Source organism: Cupressus sempervirens, chromosome 1, assembly GCF_028749045.1.
Source record: "Cupressus sempervirens isolate cs-2001-9-10 chromosome 1, ASM2874904v1, whole genome shotgun sequence".
Lineage (NCBI taxonomy): Eukaryota > Viridiplantae > Streptophyta > Pinopsida > Cupressales > Cupressaceae > Cupressus > Cupressus sempervirens.
The window spans coordinates 714,556,170-714,579,961 of NC_143118.1; the positions used below are offsets into that span (position 1 = coordinate 714,556,170).

At 36.8% G+C, this 23,792-nt stretch overlaps 1 protein-coding gene across 1 annotated transcript in view; it reads right to left on the bottom strand.

The window, feature by feature from the left end:
- Positions 1 to 23,792, bottom strand: part of CLPP6 (CLP protease proteolytic subunit 6) — a 68,019-nt gene that overhangs the window by 29,442 nt on the left and 14,785 nt on the right. The window contains exons 4-5 of the mRNA XM_089787965.1: positions 16,495 to 16,635; positions 16,314 to 16,367 (exon numbers count right to left, since the gene is read on the bottom strand). Of these exons, the coding sequence (XP_089644091.1) occupies positions 16,314 to 16,367; positions 16,495 to 16,635 (195 nt within the window). The remainder of the gene's footprint in view (positions 1 to 16,313; positions 16,368 to 16,494; positions 16,636 to 23,792) is intronic.

A 23,792-nucleotide genomic window follows, 5' to 3' on the forward strand; every position in this document is an offset into this window, starting at 1 on the left:
GTGGGGGGCAGGGGGGATTTTGATGGTGGAGAGGATAATGGATTCCTCTGGGGCAGGTGGAATCCACCATGCCCAGAGGAATCTCCTGTATCACTTTGTTCTATTTCTCCACCTCAATTTTTCTTTTAAATTCTCTAGTCTATCCTTTATTTCCTTTTTCACAATGCAGATTGGAGCTTTAGTGCAGGTTTTTTTCACTTTCCTACAAGGTAGAAATATGGGGTGGGAGAGGAATTTAGATTCCTCAAGGACGAACGGATTCCCCTCTACCTTGAGGAGTTTCCCATGTTCCTTTCCATCATGTTCTTTTCTCATTTTGGAAACCATCTTACACTTTGCAATCTCCCCAAACTCCTCCTAACTCACACCCTCTCCCCTTACCTCATTTGTCCTTCACCATGTCAACAAATTTTCCTTCAATCCTTGCCTTAGTCTACTTTATCATGATGGACGAAATCAGGGATAGGAGAGGAATTTTGATCTCATTGACACTTCAATCTTTCCCAACTCTTTTGTTTTGAGTCTTAAACTCGCATCATTGATTCCAATTTGAGGGGGAGATGAATTTGCCTATCCTCATGCTGCCTTTTCTGACCTTCGCTTGAGGTAACAAATTTGGGGGTAGAGAGGAATTCAAATTCCTCTAGAGCTGGCAGAATCTGCCATACCCAAAGGAATTCTGTAATGTCCCATCTTCTAAAGAAGATTTAATCAATGAATGATAATATTAATGACACAATAGATAAATGGGAATATTCTATAATAATTAATAATATCTCAAATCTAAATAAATAGATTAAAAATTGATATAATATTATGATAATATGATATATCATAAATAAAATAATATGATATAATTTTTTTATATTAATATCGTTTGCAAACCGGGTGCTCCTTAAGAGCAACAATTACAACTTATTCAAGCTCCTTACTAGCAATCACACTAGAAACAACAATTGGAAGACCAAGAGTCCCAACTTAGAATCCACTTTTTACAATGAGACGAATACAGCCTATAGAAGACCAAGAGTCGCTACTTAGAATTCCACAAGATGTGTCCCTCTTGGTATTTGCACCAGGGTATCCACAATGAGAGCTCATTGCTTCAACCAACTATGCCAAACCCCTTGGACAAATAATATGATATAATAGAATAAGATAAGACATAAATATAATTTATGATATCAAATGTTTATGTCAAAATATCAAATACCAAATATTACATATTATATTATTAATATTATATCAAAATATAATAATATGATTACACTACCATAAAGGTCGTGACCCCTCACGCATTAAAGGAAGATATTAAGGTTAAGATAGCTTTCGTCAAGGAAATATCATAGGCAGAGAAATATTTCTTACATCAGATACAGAATGAGGGATGAATAGGATATAATAACAGGGATCATTGCAAAAATAAAATGGAGAATAAGCAGAGAAGAACACAGACAGGAAGAGGAGAAGAATAGAATGGATGAGTAGCAGAGACACGATAAAGGAAACACATCTGAAGAGCAATTCATTAAAATAAGAAGCCAGTGGTGTATTGAAATTAGGAGAATAATAACAGAAAGCAATTTCCAGCACAGGTGATAGACATAGCAAGGCACGGCAAGAAAATTATTATTCCTCTTACTCAAACAGATAGAAACAGAGAGAAGAAATAAGAAGAATCATATTCAAGACATACTAAGTCATTGACTAGACATTTCAATCATCAAGAATTGAATCATAAGGAGAAAAAATAATAAAATTAGCGAACAAGACTCCAGTCAGCATTTATTATTAAGCATCCACATCATTGAAGAGGTCATTGTCCGACCGCAAATAATCATGGACTAAAGAATTAAGATGTAAAGAAAAAATACTATATATAATCAGATTGATAAATCTGATAGCTGTATCATAAGTATAAGATGGCATTAAATATAATTTAGTCTCCCTCTCTACCAATCAGGGCTTGTGTTAAATGCAGAACTTTGTCCATTTGTCAACATAAGAATCTCTTGGTCAGAAGAGGGTCCTTATGATCAATCAATGCTGATCAAGCAGTGATTACAATTAGGATGGTATTAGAGGATAGCATCAACATGGAAGGAAAAAACCACTAAGGAATATGACTCGTTTATTGACCGTAGTGGAATGAATATGATATTCCTACGTAAAACCAAACTATCGTGGATATTGCCAAACCATATCAGATTAAAGGAGATTATTCGCTAATTATTGTACTCATCACTAGTAACACATGATTATCAAGACTCAAACAATGATAAAATAGTGTTGCCTTGGAAGAGTACGATTCAAAAATAATATAATGGGAGACCATTCATATTCAACTCCTTACTAATCCATTAACTACGAAGTGATGCAAATTAAGTAACATCATAAGGAAGAGAGAAAATATATATTTCTTGATGACATACTATCTGTTCACAAGTTACAATAAGACATTCAATATCAGTTCATAGGAGTGGATGTAGTTTAATGACTACATCAGGAATTAACAGTCAAGGATTACTTTTTATGTATATAGCCCAAGTGGATCTGCTTATATGGAATAGGAGACCAAATTGAGAAAAAAAAGTTAACTCACAAGAATGTGTGTGTGTGTGTGTGTGTGTGTGTGTGTGTGTGTGCGCGTGTGTGTGCAAAATGAGATACAATAAATATTTGAAGAACCAAAATATATGGACATACATTCATAGAGGGATATGAACTTCAGAAAAAGAGGAAGAGATACAGTGATGAAGTATGGAATGGTACGAATGATATTTGAAGAATGCTCTTAATCAAACTATGAGTTAGCAGTCCCTTACTTGGAAGGATATAGATACAAGGGACATTATTTGTAAATCTTTGTAGATAAGATTGTTTCTGAAGTTTTTATTAGAAACATTATATTCTTGTAACCTTCTAAATTCTCTATACTGATCTGTTCGATCATTTGCTAATACATCAAATAATTTACCAATTACTTCTCAGTAATATGGTATCAGAGCTTGTACTTTTTTTGAAAAAATTGTAATTTCTTGAATGAATTTTATTTTCTAAAATATTTTCTTGGATTTGTTAATACGGTATTTACAGGAATTTTTTCAAAACCTGGCTAGGGTTTTCATAACCATTGCTCCTCAAAATCCCGTGCATTTTTTTCTGGAAATCATGTCGGGGCGTGAGATTCCTGCATCTAGTGTTCACATTTGGCGTCATTTTTGTATAAAGAAGCCTGTATTTGACTTATTTGCAGACATTCTATGCCAAAAGCGACATTTTTTTGCTCACTTTTTATATATAGTAGGACTTTCTTTGATACAAACGTTGTTTTTCACAGCTAATTGTGTTGCTCTTTCTCTCCTAGGCATCATTTTTCTGTGACTCGTGCTCAAAGTGACAGGTTCTCCTAATTTTTCTTCATCTTTATCAGCATCTAGGTAAAACAGACCTGGTATTTGTTTCTTGTTACGGGCTTATCTTGCCTCTTCCAGCCTGCGTTTTGACTGGTTTCTTCCCCACACAAGTTTTTTGGTTCATTCATTGCCGCCTAGGGTTTTAACCCTCCAATTCAAGTCGAAAATTTATTTTGATTGCTGAATCCTTCTAAGTCTTTGTTGGAATTTTCTAGGTCAGCCAAAAAAATTCTTGAAATCTTTGTCAGATGTACTTCATTGAATTTTGAAGTTTGTGCCTGCAATCGTTGTTTCTTTCTGCATTGGGATTCATGTTTCTAAGTTTGTGCTATCACCTCTTCTTTATTTTTCGTTTTCTGTGCATTATCCAACAGTAGGTTGGATGATTCTGTGATAATTTCTAGTCAGCGGTTTTGTCAATTCTAGAAAGGTTAGTGGAAGAGTCTGTGGCAGTCTCTACTCTCACACCAGCAAATGATTTTGAAGAAAAGGACCAACTTTTCCGTTTTTTTCTAGCTACACTTGGTCATTGACATTCTAAAGATCCAAAGAGGGTCTCAGTACCAGCAGAATGTTCTAAAGGATTTATACTTGCAAGATATATATTGTCTTTTGTAGGGTAGTTGATAGAATGACCATTAAGGAAGCATATTAGAATAGTTTAAGTATCTTGCTATATTTACCTAATTTTCCTCACAGGTTTAAAAACCAATGATGGATAACCGTAGTTTGTTTATAACTTTATAACATTCGAGGGCTCGATTGATTTTGACCCGAAGCATCGATGAATGAAAACCTTTTTCTTTTCCCTTTCAATTCTATTTTTCGATATTATCTTTATTAAGACAACCTTTCTTTTTGTTCATGCCATAGTTAGCGTCTTTAAGCTCTATTTAAGAGTTCATTGTTAATTGAAAATAGTCATTTCCTTTTCTTCGTTCATTCAGTCTCTAACAATTTCAATAATTGTTGCCCATTTCCTTTCAATCTAGGTCACAGGATATGTCGAATTTCATCCATGAAGTTCGAATTTCAGCAAATCTTTGCCCTTTCGGAACTTCATCTGAATTTTATGGTATTTTATATATATACTATTGTTATTTTTAATAATATTATTTTATTTTTAAAAATATTGACTTGCTTAGTTTAATTATTTAGCAAAGTCAAACTACTTTGACAATTTTGTAGATATATTACTTGTATTTAAAAATAAATATATTTATATAAGTTAAATTTAATGTTGATTTTTATTCCAAATTTTTCCCGTCGTTGAATTTCAGCCAAATTTTATGGTCGACAAGCTCAAATTTGAATTCGGACCTTGTGACTTAACTTTCAATCACGATTCTTTACTCTAGGTCAGCCCTTTAGTAGATTTATTCTATACTCCATCGAGTTTTGAAGACAAGGACTATATCAAACTGTGGGACATATTTCTAGTACATGAGTACTTTTGGGTGGTTCTTTAGTGTATGGCAAGGGACGACTATTACAAAATAAATAAAAAATTGATGCCTCGTAAAAAATTTAACATGAACAGTGGCACTGGCATTAGACTCCTTTCAACTCCACGTGAAACACTTTTGACCTAGGGTTATGAACCAGTGAGGCCACAAACGGGGGAACTTATCCCCAAACTTGTACAAACCCTAGTTGCAAGAACAGTGTCCCAGCAAGGGTTTGAAACTTGTTGGCCGCTTCACCAACAAAGTATTCAAACCACGATACTACACATCTGAAGACACTATTTTAAAAATATACAGACAAATTTCACATATTTATTAGACTAATTTTCATGTATGTTTAGCTTGTCTTATAAAGCCTTAGTTAACGGTCATTTAGGCTCATTTTTAGTTTTCTTAGTTTAGTCTATTTTTAGATGTTGCCTTCGCTTAGACAACTTGCTTTTCAATTAACACTATTTTTAGCATTCGTAAAACTCTATTTAAATGTGTATCTTGTTAATATAATCAATTCCTTTTTCAAGTTTCATGGTATCAGAGAGGGAGTCGGTCTGGGTATGACTCCCTTGTGGAAGGGTTTAATAAGCTTTTCCTCAGAAGTTATCTGTTTCCAATTCTCTGATCCAGGTTTGTACGGTTTCAATCCATTTTTCACCTCAAAAATTATGTTTAGTTTTGATCAATTTTTTCACCTCAATAATTGCTTCTAGTTTCTATAATTTACGAAATTTGTGGGGGACTTTTTGATTGGGATTCTTGTTTTAGGGTTTTTACCATTTTTTCCAAAAATTGATTCTTCATAAACTTCAAATCATGGTATATTGTAGTATGTTTTGGGGTATCCTATTCAACTGCGACAATTTGGAGGGTTTGCTAATTTTCCCTCAAAATCATGGCACTTGTTCTCAGTGTGTATCTTTGCTTCCAAGGAAGGACAGTTCAGTTATACAACATCGAGGTGGTTGTTTTGTGTTGATTTTTGTTCAGAGGTTTTCCAGAATCTGGGATGGTCAGTGGTAGAGTCAATGGCAGGCTCTTGTCTATTGTTGTAGACCATTCTGAAGAAGGGGGCAGTCTTCTTTGTATTTTTGGCTACTCTTGGTCATTCACATTTTGCAGATATGTACAACATAATGAATTTGTGACCACAAGATATGTGCACTCTTCTATAGGGTAGTACAATGACCATTAGGGAGGGTATTAGAATATTCTCTATTTTTAGTTTTCTTTTAAATTTTTCTATTCTTAGCATTTCTTAGTTGCTCTAGTAATGGAAATTTTACTTAAGTTGTCACTATATTCGTCTCACCAGTTTTAAGGCTTCAGTCTTGTAATCTTTATTTAAGAAGCCTTGGTTTCCTCAGTCTCAATATATTAGATTTATCAAATATTTGAACAATATTCAGATCACACTGTAGACGGTTGATGCATAACATTAGACTTGAATTGAGATATCACATGAGCATTGACAGAAAAATTAACAAAAAATGAATGCTTTCATTGTCAATGTACATACATGTTGTATGAGAATTATAACAAAATGCCCAAAGGCTCCAAGTTTCAACTATAAAATGACAAAACATAGGAAACACATGGCTATCTCTAATTAGCAAATGCAAGGAAGGTCTTTATCAGAATTGGAGCTGGAGTTTGAGTCATTGCTAGTATAAAGGGTTGTCTGAGGCAATAGAACACCAAGTCCTTAAAACATTTTGGGAAATGGGACGGGGTAACATATGTAGAGGATGAGTCTTTGTAGGAGCATAGGACTGAATCAGTCTAAGTTGGTTCCTATAATAGTCACAACAAATTTATTTATTTTTATCTAAGTCAATTCTATTGATTTTTATGTTAGAGTAGGTTCTACTTTCACTCATTTAACTGCTGTTATTATTATATGTATTAGTTTTTTCTTATGTCTAATGCTGGTTAGCTCTCTCTAATCAGTCATCTAGGGTTTACTGTTTTTAGTTGCACTTTATGATATGTTCCAAATTTGGTGACATTATACACTTCAAGGGGCCAAACCTCCAAAAGTCTCCAATGATAATACCATTCACAATCTGATCATATATATATATATATATATGACCATTTTAATGATAATATAACTTAAGCATTATGGTAGCTACAAATGAACTACCCATATCCCTATGCACATTGACACCACAAAATCATCGTAAACTAGAATCATTAAAGGAATAAATTGCAAAGAGTCTCATCAAACAATCGAAAGAATTGTACTACATCTCTTCAAACAGTAAACAACCTAACAATAAATAAGCCACCTATGCACAATAATGTGCTAATGACAACACATGCACTACAATGTTATTTATGTCATGAATTTGTGAGGCATTATAATAGTAAATAATTAATCTAATACAAAAGACCAGAGTAACGTGAATCGCCTCAATCCAGGCGATTTCACAATTTGAGCAAGGCCAAGCAATTCTTGGTGAGTCGGTGAATCATCTCGGCGGTTTTTGGCCCAGAAATCGCATGAATCATCTGAATCAGCAACTCATGCAAAAATCGCCCAAAACCGGGTCGAGAAATCGGTCACACGGCTAGGAAAGAGGGTGACTTAAAATATTAAAAAAAAATTAACCTTTTTTTGCCTTTCCTCTTTCTTACAACCCTAAAAGGCCTTCTAATTGTTTACAATTAAACAATGAGAAAAAAGAAACCATAGGGTTGCAGACAGCAAGAAAGAAGAGCATCAAGGAGATCAAAAATCAGTTAGGGGAGGCCATAAAATTGCATTGGGAGCATTAAGGAGCCAATAGCAACACTCCTCGACTCATTTGCAAGAGGTAAGTGTTGATTTTTTTGTATGTTAGTGTATTTTTCATTCTTTTGTCATTTTTTTTAAGCTTTCATTTGTAAATCTTGAATGTGTTTTGGTTTTTACATATTTTTTGACTAAATTGCGAGTTGCAATCTTGCAAACCCTACAATGTTTTTATAACAAATTCGCAAACATCTATTTAATTTTACATTGTACAATTTGCTCAAAAATAATGTAGGGTTTGCTATTTTTTTTATTTTAGTTTAAGTTTTCAATAGATTTTTCTTATTGCAACAACCTTAACTTCCATTTTCCAAATGCCTAAAAAGGATAAGGCTTGGACCTATACTGAAGAAGTGCCCGGAAGAAAAAATATCAAAAAAGAAATAAACTCGGGTGGCATCTATAGATTCAAATATCATATTGCAAGCATACCTAGACATGATATTACCCCGTGCACTAATCAACCTGCTGAGGTAAAATGAAAAAATGATATATGGCATTAAAGGCATTGGATCAAGATAAGTTAAATAAGAAAAGACAACTTGAACAGTTAGGTGCTATTGGCTCCCATGCTCTCGCATCCGCATCCATAGGCTATGTTGGAGAGGGTTCTTCTAGGTCTCCCTTTTGTCCTAGTGCTAGTGCTAGTGCTAATCCTAGTGCTAGTCATAGGCTGTCAGGTCCCCAAATTTTAATGTAATAATTTAATTTAATTAATTAATTGATTAGCCCCAGAATTTAAATAATATAATAAAAGAACCTTTAATTAGTTACTTTAATTAATTAATATGGGGCCCAAGTTAATATTTGTATTTGTGGTTCCGATTGATTTAGTATATCTCAAACCCATGTTCATTTTAATTGTTTCTATAGGTATTGTCGTTGGCTATCTTTGTCAACCCTCAGGAGTTTTTCCGAAAGGTAATTAAGCACAGCATGTAGGTAATAGTTGTCGTGCAATTTGGATTATTTTCTTTGTACTGCAATTCCTATTGAAATTTTGTATTGTTCGTCATTTCGAAAGTGGAAGATCTTCCCTACTTGGCTATTCCAATTTCAGTGGGATTCAACCCTCACCCTATTTTATTGGTGTATTAATTTGCTTCAAATCTGGCACATCTAGAGCACCATCTTGGTCTACTGATATATATTCTATGTTTCGGTGATAATTTGCATACCCTAGTTTTCCTTGGCGTATCTCTCTATTGGTGAATGTTTGGGATCTATATCATTTATGTTATGTCAAGCATATTCAATCTCATTGATTTCCGATTCGTGAGTTTCCTGTCACCCACACACATAATACCCAGTAACCGTCACTTGTTCCACTATACGACATCATAATCCCCATCGTACGTCCAACCTTTCGTACAGCCTCCTCCAACCCCGTATGGCCTCTATGCATATTCCACCATACGGCCAACATTTTGTACAACCCCATCCTACTCCATACAACCTCTACCATATTCCACCGTACGGCCAACATTTCGTTTGGCCACAAATTATCCCAATTGTATGATCTTGATTTCTTTGTTCATCTTTTGAGTCGAGATCCCCTTTAGGAAGACTTTGCCTTTGGGTCAAGATCCCCTTCAGGCCAAGATTGCCTTCAGATCGAGATTGCATCCAAACAGAGATCCCCTTCGGAAAGTCATTGCCTTCGGGTCGAGATCCCCTTTAGGCCGAGATTGCCTTCACATCAAGATTGCCTCTAGATAGAAATCCCCTTCGGACTAAGATCGCCTTTAGGCCACGTTTGCCTTCAAGACATTACAATGGTATCAAAGCTAGTGATCTTGCCAACTTGTTGGGATGACTGAGAGATTTTGGTATTTGGATCACACTATGGCGTCGAACAGTGATGGAGAGTGGTGGTTGAAGGCACTACAAAAGATTGGCAAAGAGCTCAACGAGGGTGTTGATCTTCCATTACCGTAAGGTGAACCACTTACCTTCAAGATTTATACAGAGAATCCTCTTGCCAATTAAGGATGCCTTAAGTCAACCCATGCTTTTGAGACACCATGACAAGGAAAAAAGGGTTGGCAATTGCAACATGTCTCAATGAGGTCTTGAGAATTTCGGCTCCCAAGGCACCATATGATGATAACACCATGATAGAGATATTGCATTTGATAGTTGACAGCTTTCAGAGTCTTGATGACTTCAGTAATGTAACGCTTCTAGTAGGAGATCTACAATATTGGAGAATTGTGCAAATGCCAAAATAAGTAACCTCTTAGATCTCGAATTGCAAAATTTGGTCCATGATATGTTTCATCACTTCTTGGTCACCATCAAGGAAGATCATGATACTAAGATTTCAATTGCTATGGAGAGTCTTATGATTTCGTGCTGAAGACATGGATGAAATATCCCAACCCATCACATCTATGCTATGGGTTGTTCGTAATCTAGAATATATCCCCTCTATAGCAACATATAGATTGGTCAGTTAAGGTTTCAAGCATTGTGAAGAAAAACTATTATCTCATTTGCACAAGTGGAAGAAAATGGATGATAACAAAAAGGGTGATGCATTACATAAGGAGAATAAAGGCGTGATTATAGGACTGCTCCAGAAGAATTTGCTAAATCTTTATAATACACCAACATGGGGAGAACACCTAAAAAATGAAGATGTTGCTTGCATAGATCTTGTGAAGACATGGATGGATCAAGTTGTGCCGAGGTTGTGCCCATCGCCGAGGCACTATATGTCATGGAAGTTCTATTAATTGTCGAGGGTGTGTCCATCATAGAAGTTTTGTTTGTTGCTGAGGCTCAATCGTTATCAAGGTTGTGTTTGTCCCCAAGATCGTGTCCATCACCAAGGTCGTGTTTGTTGCCAAAGCAATGTGTTTGTCACTGAAGCTATGTCCATCATCGTGGTCATGTTCGTCACCAAGGTTATATGTTGGTCACTATGGTTGTATCCGTCACCATAGTTGTGCTTGTTATACTCACCATCGCCATGTCTGTCATCGTAGTTGTGTCTATTTTCGCCATTGTCACCGTGCCCATTACCATGTCTATCACCATAGTTGTGTTTGTTTTCATCACCATCACTATGCCTATCACTGTCATTGTGTCTGTTGTTGTCGCTGTCGCCATTTTCGTCATTGTCATTGTATCTATTTCTATCACCATCGTTGTGTCCATTGTCGAGTCCATCATCATCTTCGTCATCGTCGTAGTGTCCGTCACCAAACTTGAGTCTGTGTCCATCGTCGAGTTTGTGTTTGTCGGCGTAGTTGTGCTTGTCGATGTCAACGTGGTTGTCTTCGTCATTATTGTCTGTCCGTCATTGCAGCTACGTTCGTCACAGTAGCTACATTTGTCGCCATTGAGACATTGCTCCCTATCAAGGCTCTCTTCGTCGAGGTTTCGTCCTTCAAGAATCTAATAGTGATCATTATGATTGTGTTAGTGGCTAAGTTTGTGCCATGCCAACATCGGTGTCTATGTGTATGACCATACCCAAAGAGATTTTTGAACATAATAACATGAAAGATTTCATTGATTTGCATCATTAGGATTCTGTTGAAGGGCACGGCAATGTTTATATCAGAGAGGCACATCAGATGCCTAACAATAGTGTGGTACAGGGGAGGTTTGATGACAATTCACTCATCTTGCCTGCCTACTTGGTTTGGGATCCTGGTGCTGACAATGAAGTGAACCCCCATAATGCTCTCAGTGTGTGGGCTGAGAGCAAAGCTACTAATCTACAAAAGAGCATGGATAATAATTTGGAGCCACATAATTGGAATCATGAACCTAGAGAAGGGAGCGAAGGTTGTTTTGTTTGTCGGAACAATTGCTACCGTTGATTGATGATGGAGTCTATCCTCCAATCGTGCTCAAGGCATGTATAATTGTGATCTTTCCAGATGAGGGACTTTTGCGTGAGAGCAACAAGGTCTTCCTAAGTTATGAGTTTCCAAAAAAGATTGATGAACATGATGACATCGATGTATTTTATGACTAGCATCTTGGGATCCTGGTGACTCAGGACACGACAATATTTATATCATAGTGGCACAGCAAAAGTTTGATGTCAATGTGGTGCCGCAAAGGATTGATGTCATTTCACTTGTCTCGCCTACACGTTTGATTGAGCTCTTGACATTTCGTCTCATGGCAAATTGCTTGAGGGCAAGCAATATTTGGGTAGCGAGGATTTGTCATGTCCCCAAATTTTAATGTAATAATTTAATTAAATTAATTAATTAATTGGTAACGGAATTTAAATAACATAATAAAAGAACCTTTAATTAGTTCCTTTAATTAGTTACTTTAATTAATTAATATGGGGCCCAAGTTAATAATATTTGTATTTGTGGTTTTGAATGATTTAGTATATCTCAAACTCATTTTTATTTAAATTGTTTCCATAGGTGTTGTCATCGGCTATCTTTGTAAACCCTCGAGAGTTCCTTCGAACGGTATTTAAGCAAGGCATGTAGGTAGTAGTTGTCATGCAACTTGGATTATTTTCTTTGTACTGCAATTCCTGTTGGAATTATGTGTTGTTCACCATTTAAGAAGTGGAAAATCTTCCCTACTTGGCTATTTCAGTTTCGGTGGGATTCAACTCTCACCCTATTCCGTTGATGTATTACTTTGCTTCAGCTCTAGCACATTTGGAGCAACATCTTGGTCTACTGATATATATTCTATGTTTCCGTGATAATTTGCATACCCTAGATTTCCTTGGTATATCACTCTATTAGTGAATGTTTGGCATCTATATGAATTATGTTATGTAGAGCGTATTCAATCTCATTTATTTCTGATTCGTGAGTTGTGTCGCCCACACACATAATACCCAGTAACCGTACGGCAAATTTTGCTTATTCCATTATATGACATCATTATCCCCACCATATGGCCAACATTTTGTACGGCTTCCTCCAACCTTGTGTGACCTTTGTGCATATTCCACTGTGTGACCAGCATTCTATATGGGCTCTTCCAACTCTGTAAACCTCTGTGCATATTCCACCATATGGCCAACATTATGGACGACCTATGTTGTAATCCACCATACGGCCACCAAGTATCCTTGTTGTTGTACGATCTTGATCTTTGTATGTCCTTTTGGTCGAGATCCCCTTCAATAAGACTTTTCCTTCAGGTCAAGATTGCATCCGGACAGAGATCCGCTTTGGGTCAAGATTCCCTTTGAGCCGAGAGTGCCTTCAAATTAGGATTGCATCCGAACAAAGATCCCCTTCGGATCAAAATCTCCTTCAAGAAGTCATTGCCTTTGGGTCAAGATTGCCTCTGGATTGGGATTGCATCCAGATAGAGATCCCCTTCGGAAAGTCATTGCCTTCGGGTCAAGATCCCTTTCATGTTGAGATTGCCTTCAGGTCGAGATCCCCTTCACGCCAAGATTGCCTTCAGATCGAGATTGCATCCAAATAGAGATCCCCTTCAGGAAGTCATTGCCTTCAGGCCGAGATTGCCTTCGAGTTGAGATTGCCTTCGGACAGAGGTCCCCTTTGGAACGAGATCCCCTTTGGACCAAGATTGTCTTTGGACCGTGATCGCCTTCACGCCAAGTTTTCCTTTGGGACAGTACATTGTCCTAGTGCTAGTCATTCTTATATTGAGCCTGGACCTATTATATTTCAGCCTAGAGTGCGGAAGTCGAGATTGGATAGTTACTTTGTGCCATGCACTACTCTTGGCTCACAACCCTCACTTGAGAGCATGGGTAGTTTGAACAAGGAGATTCATGATGCTGCCAGAAAACAAATTTGCAAGTTTTGGTACTTTGGCAACATTTCATTTAATGCAGCGAAGTAATTAACTCTTTTTTATTTGTTCTCTTTTTTAATTATTTCTACTCGTGTAATCATAGATACATATTTGATATTACATAATGATTGGTCATCTAAATTTCTAATCATAATCTATTTGTGATAGGACTCCTTATTGGCAAGGCATGATAGATGTTGTAACTATTTGTGGTAAGGGCTTTAAAGCCCCTACTGACGCTAAGTTGAGTGGATACTTCTTAAATGAAATGGTAGAAGACATGAAGTTTGAGCTAGCGGACCACAGCAAGAAATGGATTGTAAGGGTTACACCATCATGACTGATGGTTGGACAAATAGGAGGGGAAGAACACTCCTCAATTTTCTTGTTTCTTGTGGAGGTGATTGATCATTCTACTTTCCTACATGCTAATTTAAATTTTGATTTGTTGATTGCTAATTTGTTGATGGTTCATGATAATTAAATGTTTCGCTCTATTTGAATTTTGTAGGATCCACCATGTTTATCACATCTATTGATGCTTCCTCTCATGTCAAAAACACCACATACTTGTGTGAGCTTATTGAGGAAGTCATAGCAGAGCTGGGGGAAGAACATCTTGTGCAAGGAGTGACGGATAATGCATCAAGTTATGTTGTTGTAAGTAAACTTTTAAGTTTTAAGTTTGACTAATCAAATTTTGAACATTTCTAGTTCTAAGTTTCTTAACATGTGCAAAATTCTAATTAATTTAAAATTGTTACAGGTAAACTATTGATAGAGAGGCACCCTGCAATATTTTGAACTCCTTGTGCCACACCTTGACCTTATGTTGGAGGACACAAGTAAGATTGACTGGATCAAATCATGTGTAGAAAAGGCAAAAAATGTATGCAAGTTTATATACAATCATGCATTTGTCCTTGCCACAATGAAGAAATACATGGGAAATAGGAAGTTAGCTTGTCTTGGTATCACGAGGTTTGCCTCGAATTTCATCACACTGAAGTCATTGATGACATCAAGGCAAGAATTGAAGCGCATGATTGTTGGGGAGGAGTTTGTTTCCTCTTCCTATGCTATGATCACTGCGAAGATAGATGTGGGGAATATCCTCTTAAATAAGGATGGTTTTTGGGCATCTACTCGAGAAATAAGCAAGGTAATTTTTTTACAATTTAAAAATTAGTATTATTATTAATATTTATTATTTAATTGTTTAATGATTTAATTTTATAATTTAGTTTTGAGTTATGACTCAAATGTTTTTTTTTCATTATGTGCAAATCAGTGAGCCCCTTGTATCTCTCCTTTGAGCTGTTGATGGCGAGAAGCCCTCTATAGACTACATATATGAGGGCATGGATAGGGCCAAGGAGGTTGCTAGAGCCTAGTATGCAGGAGTGTCAAAGAAGTATGGCCCCATTTGGGACATTATCGATAGGAGACGGCAGAATCAGCTCCATAGGACCATCCATGCAACTACCTATTACCTTAATCCAACATCGTTTCCATTCTGACTTCAGGGTGGATGAGGAGGTTCTAACCGGCCTATACACAGTCATGCAAAGGTTGAGTCTTGATGGTAGTGTCAGAGCTGCGACCATTGAGCTAGAGAAATTCAATAATGAAGGGTCACTTTTCTCTAGTAGGATAGCTATAGAGGCTCACACATCATTACAGCCAGGTAAATATAATATATTCTTAAAGTTAATTGTTACGACTTATGCATTTAGGTTTTGATTTTGTAATTTAGCCTTGAAGTTGTGCTTGTAAATGAGACTAATTGTTTTTCTTTTCCCTCATTTCAAATAGATGGTGGCAAATGTGTGGGCAATCAACCCCAAATCTTCAGAAGATTTCCATCTGTATCTTGAGTCAGCCTAGCAGCGCTTCTGGATGTGAGCACAACTGGTCCATATTCGAGCATATCCACTCAAAGAAGCAAAACATGTTGTCTATGCAGAGGTTGTATAATCTTGTATTTGTTCATTACAATCTCCAGCTTAGGACCAGACAGATTTTGGCCACTGACTCCTCCCTAATCATTATCGAGGAGATTGATCCAAAGTCAGAGTGGCTCACTGAGGCTACAAATGCAACAATCTTCATTGAGGAAGAACATGAGTGGGTTGACCAGGTAAACCATTGCAGAGGAGAAAGCTAGAGCATGTTCAGGCACTGGCATACGCACGCGTGCATGCATAGAGCATGCCACAAACATAGGCCCTAATGATGTTCATGCACCCATCTCATATGCAGGGGTTATGGCTCATCAGTCCTCTAGGACCTACCTTAGACGCCTTTGTAGAAGGCATACAGGATACTCAGAGGTTAAGGCTGAGGTTGCAGCCGAGCTTGAGGATAATGATGAGACTTGAACTAAAGCCTTGTTTTTTCATTTTGTTTACAAATAGACATACATTTCATGGATCTTCATCTTACATATATTTATGATTTGATGTCATTAGTTTTATGGATCTTCATCTTACATATATTTATGATTTGACAACATTTATAATTCTATAAATCTATGTCATGACTCATTATGATCCTATTATTTCTATTTACTTAAGCTACAATTTACATTTAATGTATGTGATGGATTTATCAATTAAGTTTCTTGTTTACGTATGTTAGCGTCTATTTGATGATGTTATAGTGTTTTTTAGTTATATTCAATAAAGGGTGCATGAAATAAGTTTTAAATCATTAAAATCTTTAAATTTCAAGGGTTTTTTCAATTTGTTGATTCATAAGCGATTCACGATTCGAGTAAGCCTTGTCGATTCCAATTTTTGGTTTTTTGAAAAAGCCCATAGTAAAATATGTAAGCATGCCTGAGTTGCAAAACAATGGTTGAACACTCACATCATGATTCGAAGCTAGTTCCTCCACTTGTGGCCTTACTTTTATGATGTCACCCTGGCAGAAAAAACAGATAGAAGAATGGGTTCAGTTGATATTCAACGGTATCCAACAGTAATAGACAGGTTTCTAAATGGAAGACATATGATAGTAAATGAAATGAGTTCGTGCTATCAAATTATACCTCAAAACCTCCCTGAGGTTGATGTATCATGATCCGACAGTTTGGCATCCCATAACGCATTCCCTTCTCTCCACCAGCAACAATAAGTGCACTATGGCTGGCAGCAACCCCAAAACAAACAGTACCAACTTTTGGCTTTATCTGCAAAACTACGAATATATCATTAGAAATATACTTAACTGAAAGAGATGGACAATTCAGAAAGTAGAACTATCATAATCAAATGCTTATCAAGTAGTTGTTGTACATGCCATTACTTTAAACCATCACTACATGACAAAACAACTAGAACTGCACACAAAATATAATGAAGTACATCCCAAAATAGTTCGCACAAAAGGAAAAAATTGTACTTCATTAAAAATGAAAATTTATTACAAAAAGCTAGTCTTTACCCCAACCTTAATTCTGTATTTTATTTTTGCAATAAATATTAGATTCAGATGCATAAATTTAGATTCGCAATTTCAAGCTCTGAGCAAAAAGTTATGGCTTTTCAAAGTAGGAATAAAATTGCATAATAGTATTTTGACAGTTTTGATAGATTTTGGCTTTATTTTGTAATAAGTATTATCCTGACTGTTCAGTTTCAATTCCAAGGGACTTCTAGAGACCCTTGGGATCTCGTAAACATTGTATAAACTATTTTTCAGATGGAATGGAATTACTTTTTGGCGTGCATATTTCCTTGTCAATGTTACATCCCAAATTTTTGCCCATTTTAAATAATCATATAGCTGTTATGTAATTCATGAGAAGTCAATTGGCTGGTGGAGATTTCATGTTAGTTGTTCGTTACATTTTTAACAAAAAATGAATGTTTCTTATTTGGAAAAGTTAGTTGCTTGTTTGAATGGTGTTTAGCCATTATCATGAACATGAAAATGATTTTGATTATAGTTACCTTGATTTATATTGAGAAATATGTTATTATTGTGGAAAATCTTCTTGATTGTAGAACGCGTCGAGGGGGGGGGGGGGTATTGCCAAAATGGGAGCTATGGTTGGGCCATCAAAAGTCCACTGGTAAGCCATTAGGTATGGATTCTAACATCTTGGCTAAGGTTAAAACAACTAGGCGATCAAGAGTATACTTGGGAGAACTATGAGCTAACCAATCAGTTCATAACACTTATCAATTAATAAAAAACATAAAGCATTAAATCAATAAGATAAGTTGTTACCTTTTTATCTGAGATCATTGTGGAACCTCCTGATATACTTTATATACTAACATCATGATATCAAGATACCCATACTTGCACATAAATGTATATACATGTGCGTAAATCAATATAATGGTACTTTAATTTACGCACATGTATGTATATGTGTACATACAAATAGAGCTGGCATCGATACCACGATGCCAATATATTTTAAAAATCATTTGGAGCGAGAACCTTTATCATTATCATTATTATTGTTCCCAATTGATTTTGAGCGATTGCCTATCTTTTCATCAAGCTTATATTTCTCAAATGTTCTTTTCAAATATTTCAACCAATTGAGTTTTTTTTTTTTTTTGCCGACGGAAATGTAATTCTTATTGGAGCCAATGCCTAGCTATGTGTCTACCACCTCGGCCTTTCTTGTAACCGAGCATACATTTGCAGACTGTTTTACATATCTTCTCACCATAACCTTGAGAGCACTCTTCCAATTTTAGCTCTGCGATTCTATTCATTCCTCTGGCAATAATTATAAGCCATACTGTGAGCACTACAGTTAATATTGTGTTCGAGCTCCTATATCTTTCAAGAGCCAAGCGTTGTGGTTTTCAGACTTGCCAAATCTTTTTAGCATCCAACTTCTTCAGATTTCATTTCTGTCTACCAAATGAGAATAGCAATTTCTACCCATACAAGGCAGTGCAATACAGGAAGGTTATGCATTTCATTAAAAAAAATTATACTACACCAAAAGGATCGAATGATGATATCATAGATGTGAACTTCATATGTTGTCAATGTATACCTCTTTCTAGCAATAGAGGAAGGTTATGCATTTCATTAAAAAAAATTATACTACACCAAAAGGATTGAATGATGATATCATAGATATGAACTTCATATGTTGTCAATGTATTACTGCAAGTAATCTGCTATGTATATGTTCCTTACAAAATTTGTGTACGATATGAAGTTTCAAAGCATCGAAGCACTTAATAGCACATGTAGTTTAAATATGTTGGCTTATACAGAGGTGTTGGCAATATGCCTCTGAGATAAGTACAGTATTTGTTGCCATGATAAAAATTAAGAACAATGAATACGATATCAGAAATGCAAATCAATACCAGAACTGAAACTTTACTCAAGGGATCTCCTAGGAAGCACTCATAAGGACAAGAATGGCCAAGATAAAGGGTGGTAAGAGACAACATTCTTGCAATAGTAAAAACAAGATGAATCAGTAATATATATAACAGCATTAAACTATTGAGTCAGCTCATGGTTGTCCAGTATATAACTCTTGTCAAATCAAGCGGTGGGTGGTCGAGCATAATTAGTAGCCCACTGAAATCCTCGGCCAAGGTAGGTTAGTGGCATGCTTGTCACTACGATCACTAGAGGTCAGAGTGCTAGCTGACAGAGGATAGGTTGATGGAGGATATCCATAGCCTTGTCTGTTGTCTAGTTGACACTCTAACACCGGGATGCTCAGGTGGCAGTTTCGTGGTGCCCCGAGCTTAACTGGTAGGGAGGGCCTTTCTCGGATGAGATTGTGTGGGGATAAATAAAGGTCCATGGTTGGGAGGTTAAGCCCATGGCAATGCTTCTCTCCACTAAATGTCGAGGCTTGCTCAATACAGTGACCGTTATTTGCATCATATCTGGTACTTCATTCTTTTTGTATTTTGTGTATAATTTTACATATTATTATGTAATCATGAAACTTGGTTTTGTTATTTCCTTATGTTATTATTTGAACAGTTGTATAGGAATGGAAATGAAATAGATAGGGTAGTTGTAATTGTATTTCATGTGAACTTAGATTAGTTCGTTATTAGTTCTCTTTAAAGTGAATTGCAATATCGTAATAAGTTTGTTAAATTTCTCTTTCATATGAAGCAGTTGTTATAACTGTCACTTTGTCATCCTGTTATGAATATAGATGTATCTTGAACTAATAGTTTAATTTGGCTACAGGAAAATAGCATGTTACAATCAAATTTGTTGTTCTTGAATGGGTTTTCTAACACTACAGATTATACACCAGGTACTGTACTCCAAATCCATACTTTGAATTATCCAATCTTTGTTTTGATCAAATTTTCCTATGTGTAGCTCAAGCCTTGCTGAGAATTCCTAATCGATTATTCACTATTGATTGATATTGTCGAAGAAAATTCTAACAACTAGAGAACTTCCACCCAATCTTGGGTTGAATTCCAAATAATTTTGATGATTATGATTCAAGTGGCGAGTGAATTCCCAGCACACATCAGATTTCCAATCTGCATTTCAAGGGATGATTCCAAGACAATGTCAAAATCGTAAGACTTGTCTTATTTCTAACCAACATAAGGTTATTGCATCAAGCACTTGTCTGGAAAAAAGTGTCAATTTTGACCTTGCATCTTTTGATGCAATCATAAACTTGGTTTGCTCCCAAACAAAATTCCTAAAGACTATCAAATTTCTAATCTGTATTTGAAGAGTTAACTAAAGGGCTTGACTAAATTCCTAATGGCCCTTGCAATTCTGACATAGATGAGGCATTTTGTCCAAACAAGCTCCTGATTTTCGACTTCGCATTAATGAGAAAATCAAGGCAGTTTGGGCAAACAAGTGATGGAATGCAGATTAAACATTGATGAAAGCCCAAAAACAAGGTTCTATTGCCGGCGCAACTCATAAAATTGATCAGTGCAGATGCATAAATCCTTTTGCGTCCTTGTGTTAACTTCTATTGTCTCCTTCAGGAGAAGTGTTGCCTCCATGACCTGGGCCTGGGCTGTCTGCAATCCTTGGTCAACCGCTTGCAATTTTTGTTCAACCTTCTCCTTATCTTGCAAAAGTGTCGCTCGCTCAACTGCCCATGCTGCCTACTGGCTAACCAATTCAGTAGCTAACTTCTCTCAAGCTTCTATCTCGACTGTCGTAGACCTCACCGCCACATTCCTCTCTGCTTCCCTATACACATCTGCATGCCTATGAGCATAATAGACGCCTTTATATGCCCCCACTATCTCATATGCTAGCTTCTCCTACCAGTGTTGCACTATCCCAACTTAGGCTCTGTAGCCCAATTAGCCAACATCTCTGATGTTTCCACTGCTGGCCATCGCCTGGCCTCAAAGCAGGAGCAAAAATGCTCAAGACAGACCCCCTGAATAAAAGCTCGAATCAAATGTAACTCCTTATGAGTCAAAGCTATCTGATGATTCGTCCTCTCTTCATCACAACCTCCATGGCTCTGATGTATGCCTTGATCCATCCTCATCCAACCCATAATCCTCTTTTTCCACATCGTCAATATTCCACTGCATATCAATATCCATTGATGTCTCTCCTGTGGTAGCCACGTCCATATCCAGTGTCGCCTCATCTCCAAGCACATCCTCAAACTGTGGTACTCCCAACTCTTGTGGCTCTAATACGGCAGCTACTCCTAGGGATACCTATCCGTGCCTCAAGGACTATATGGAGGGACCAACCTCTGCAAGAATGGAGGTACTCTCCTTGGAATCCGCTCCACTACTCTCTGTGGTTTCTTCCCTTCCGTTGTCTCTGTCTTCGTATGCATCCAATCCTTGCAATAACCCCTTCTGACCGGCCGCAGTTCCTCCCGTATCTAAATGCCTCTAGTAGAATACTCGAGGTTCTCCTAGTGCCAATTTCCCCCTTGGTGGAACTTCAAAGTCTACTGTAACTTGATAAAGGGTTGCTTGTAGAAACAAGCCAATGGCATGATGTGGCATAAAAAATGTCCGATGTTGTAATTTCATAAATTCCTCCATCCTGTCTGCGAGGACTGCAGCCCAAAATCATACACAGTACCATTCATGATGTCGTTCATGAACATAATATAAGGCATGGCGATATCTCAGGCCCTACTTGCCCCCATCAACCTGTTTTTAATTACATCCATAATACATCTCTAATGGCCCTCTCGAATGAAATCTCTCCATAATCCTCGACTCTAGGCACCTTTCACTACAGACTCCATTTCCTCTAGTGTGAGATCATGGCCCAACAATTTTACCCAATATTCCTTGCGTTCTTGCGGCAACTTGTGATTCTTGGTCACCACTTTGCGACCTCCTTAGCCAGGAATGCCAAGTACCCTATTGAAATCTCGTGCTTTGAAGGAGACTATCATTCGTTGCTTCTTGTAAACAAATGTGCTTGTACGGTTATTCTTGTTGTATGTTTCTGATGCAGAAGCATCAAGAGGTATAAGGGCAATCCTGTGTCACCCAAAAAATGTACTTCGACTTAGTTTTTGTTTCATGTCTTTTCATTTTTGGATACCCATTTGGGTCAAATAAAGGTTCCAACTCTCACAATTCAACTATCAGTGTGTTAGAAAATCCCGAAAAAATAGGAGCATGCAATTTGGCCATCATTTTGGTGACCTAGAAGATGTGAATTGGCCAGATGAATGTAATTGTGATTTAGAGCATTCCAGAAAAAGAATCAGGTCAAAAGGCCCCACGGTTTGAAAGTTATTGCAATTTTTCAGATTTTGGAGACCTCCTACGAATGCTTCAAAGTCAGGTTAGGGGCATTAAATGACCTCGAAAACGGTCGAAAAATGGGGGACGAGCGAAGCTTGTCCATAGGGCTATAGAGCGCTTCGAGAGCTTTTCGGAAATGTAAACGGTTCGTCAATCGGAGCTATGGTTCAAAAGTTATGCCTCCCAAAAGTTCGGTTACCGTTTCTGGATTCTTCTAGATTTGCGCCGACTTCTACCACAGTTTCCGGAACCTTCTATTTGGTCGGTGGGTGCCTACTAGCACTTTCTAGAATGTACTCCTAGTCCTTAACCCTCCGGGGTCTATTTAAGGAGATTTTTGGCATTATAAAAGGCAGTTCGGAGTGGAGTTTGAGAGGAGGTACTAAAAGGAGGAATTATCTCCAGATTTATGCTATTGTAAGCCCTTAGGGCATGTTTTGAAGTTTATTTTCTTTGTACTATTTGTACTAGCTTATTTTCTTAGTGAATATAATTTCCCCTTTTCTGTTGTGTCCATTTTGTTCTTGGGTTGTGTCCCCATCAGTTTCAATAATGGTTCTCAGCATTGTCTCAAACAACTGAATGGAGAACACTAGAAGTTGTATTACCCAATGTACTTGCGCCTGTATCATAATTTGTTTGATTAAATCTATATTTGCAATCTATTGCCACCATCTATGACACTCACTGCCATTCAACCCTTCAAACTGAACTATAAGGTGTGACAAGTTGGCCTTCACCTTTTGTTTCTTGCTGTTGGATGTTGTTGGCCTTGCAACTCGGACTCCGGAAGCCAACACTCTCGCATTCTTTTTCATACTTGCCTTCAACTGGTCTTTCCACTGCCTTCTCTTCCCTACGGACTCCATCGTAACAATCTCTTGTTTTGTCTTTTAATGTAACCAAAAAAACAGTTAGGGTTTGTGCTCCTTTTGTTTTCCGTAGCAATGCTTCTCCAGCAGCAATGTTTCCCACGCTGAATGCCTTTGTTGTCTTTTACTTCCTTGTGGATGTTCTTCTATTTCCCGCAAATGCTATGCTTTGAAATTTATTTGTGTTATTTTTCCAGAGATCACTACAAATGTACTTGCATTTCCTATATTGGTATATGCTTTTCAATTGCATCAATCTCCTCTTATATGTATTGTAAATGACACATGGAGAGACATGTCTTCTCATGACATGTCTATCCATTATAATTATACAATAACAAATATATATAGTATCTCATTTATTAAATATATAATTGATATACATATATACATACATATATATACATATATATACATATATATATATATATATATATATATACATATATATCACACTTATATATGTATATTTATAGTTTTAAACGGCTGAAGCTACCAAACATTAACACTCCCTCTTAGCTAGGAAGGATAAACATACGACCATATATTACCTCAATGTAATATATAGATATTGGGAGTAATGGCCTACTGAATGTCAACTCGTTTGACATTCACCACGTACTCTTTGAGCAATGGCCTCCTAAATGCCAAGTAGCAAGATATTCACCAAGTACTATGAGTAATGGTCTCAAGAATGTCAACTCATTTGATATTCACCAAATACTCTATGCAATGGCCTC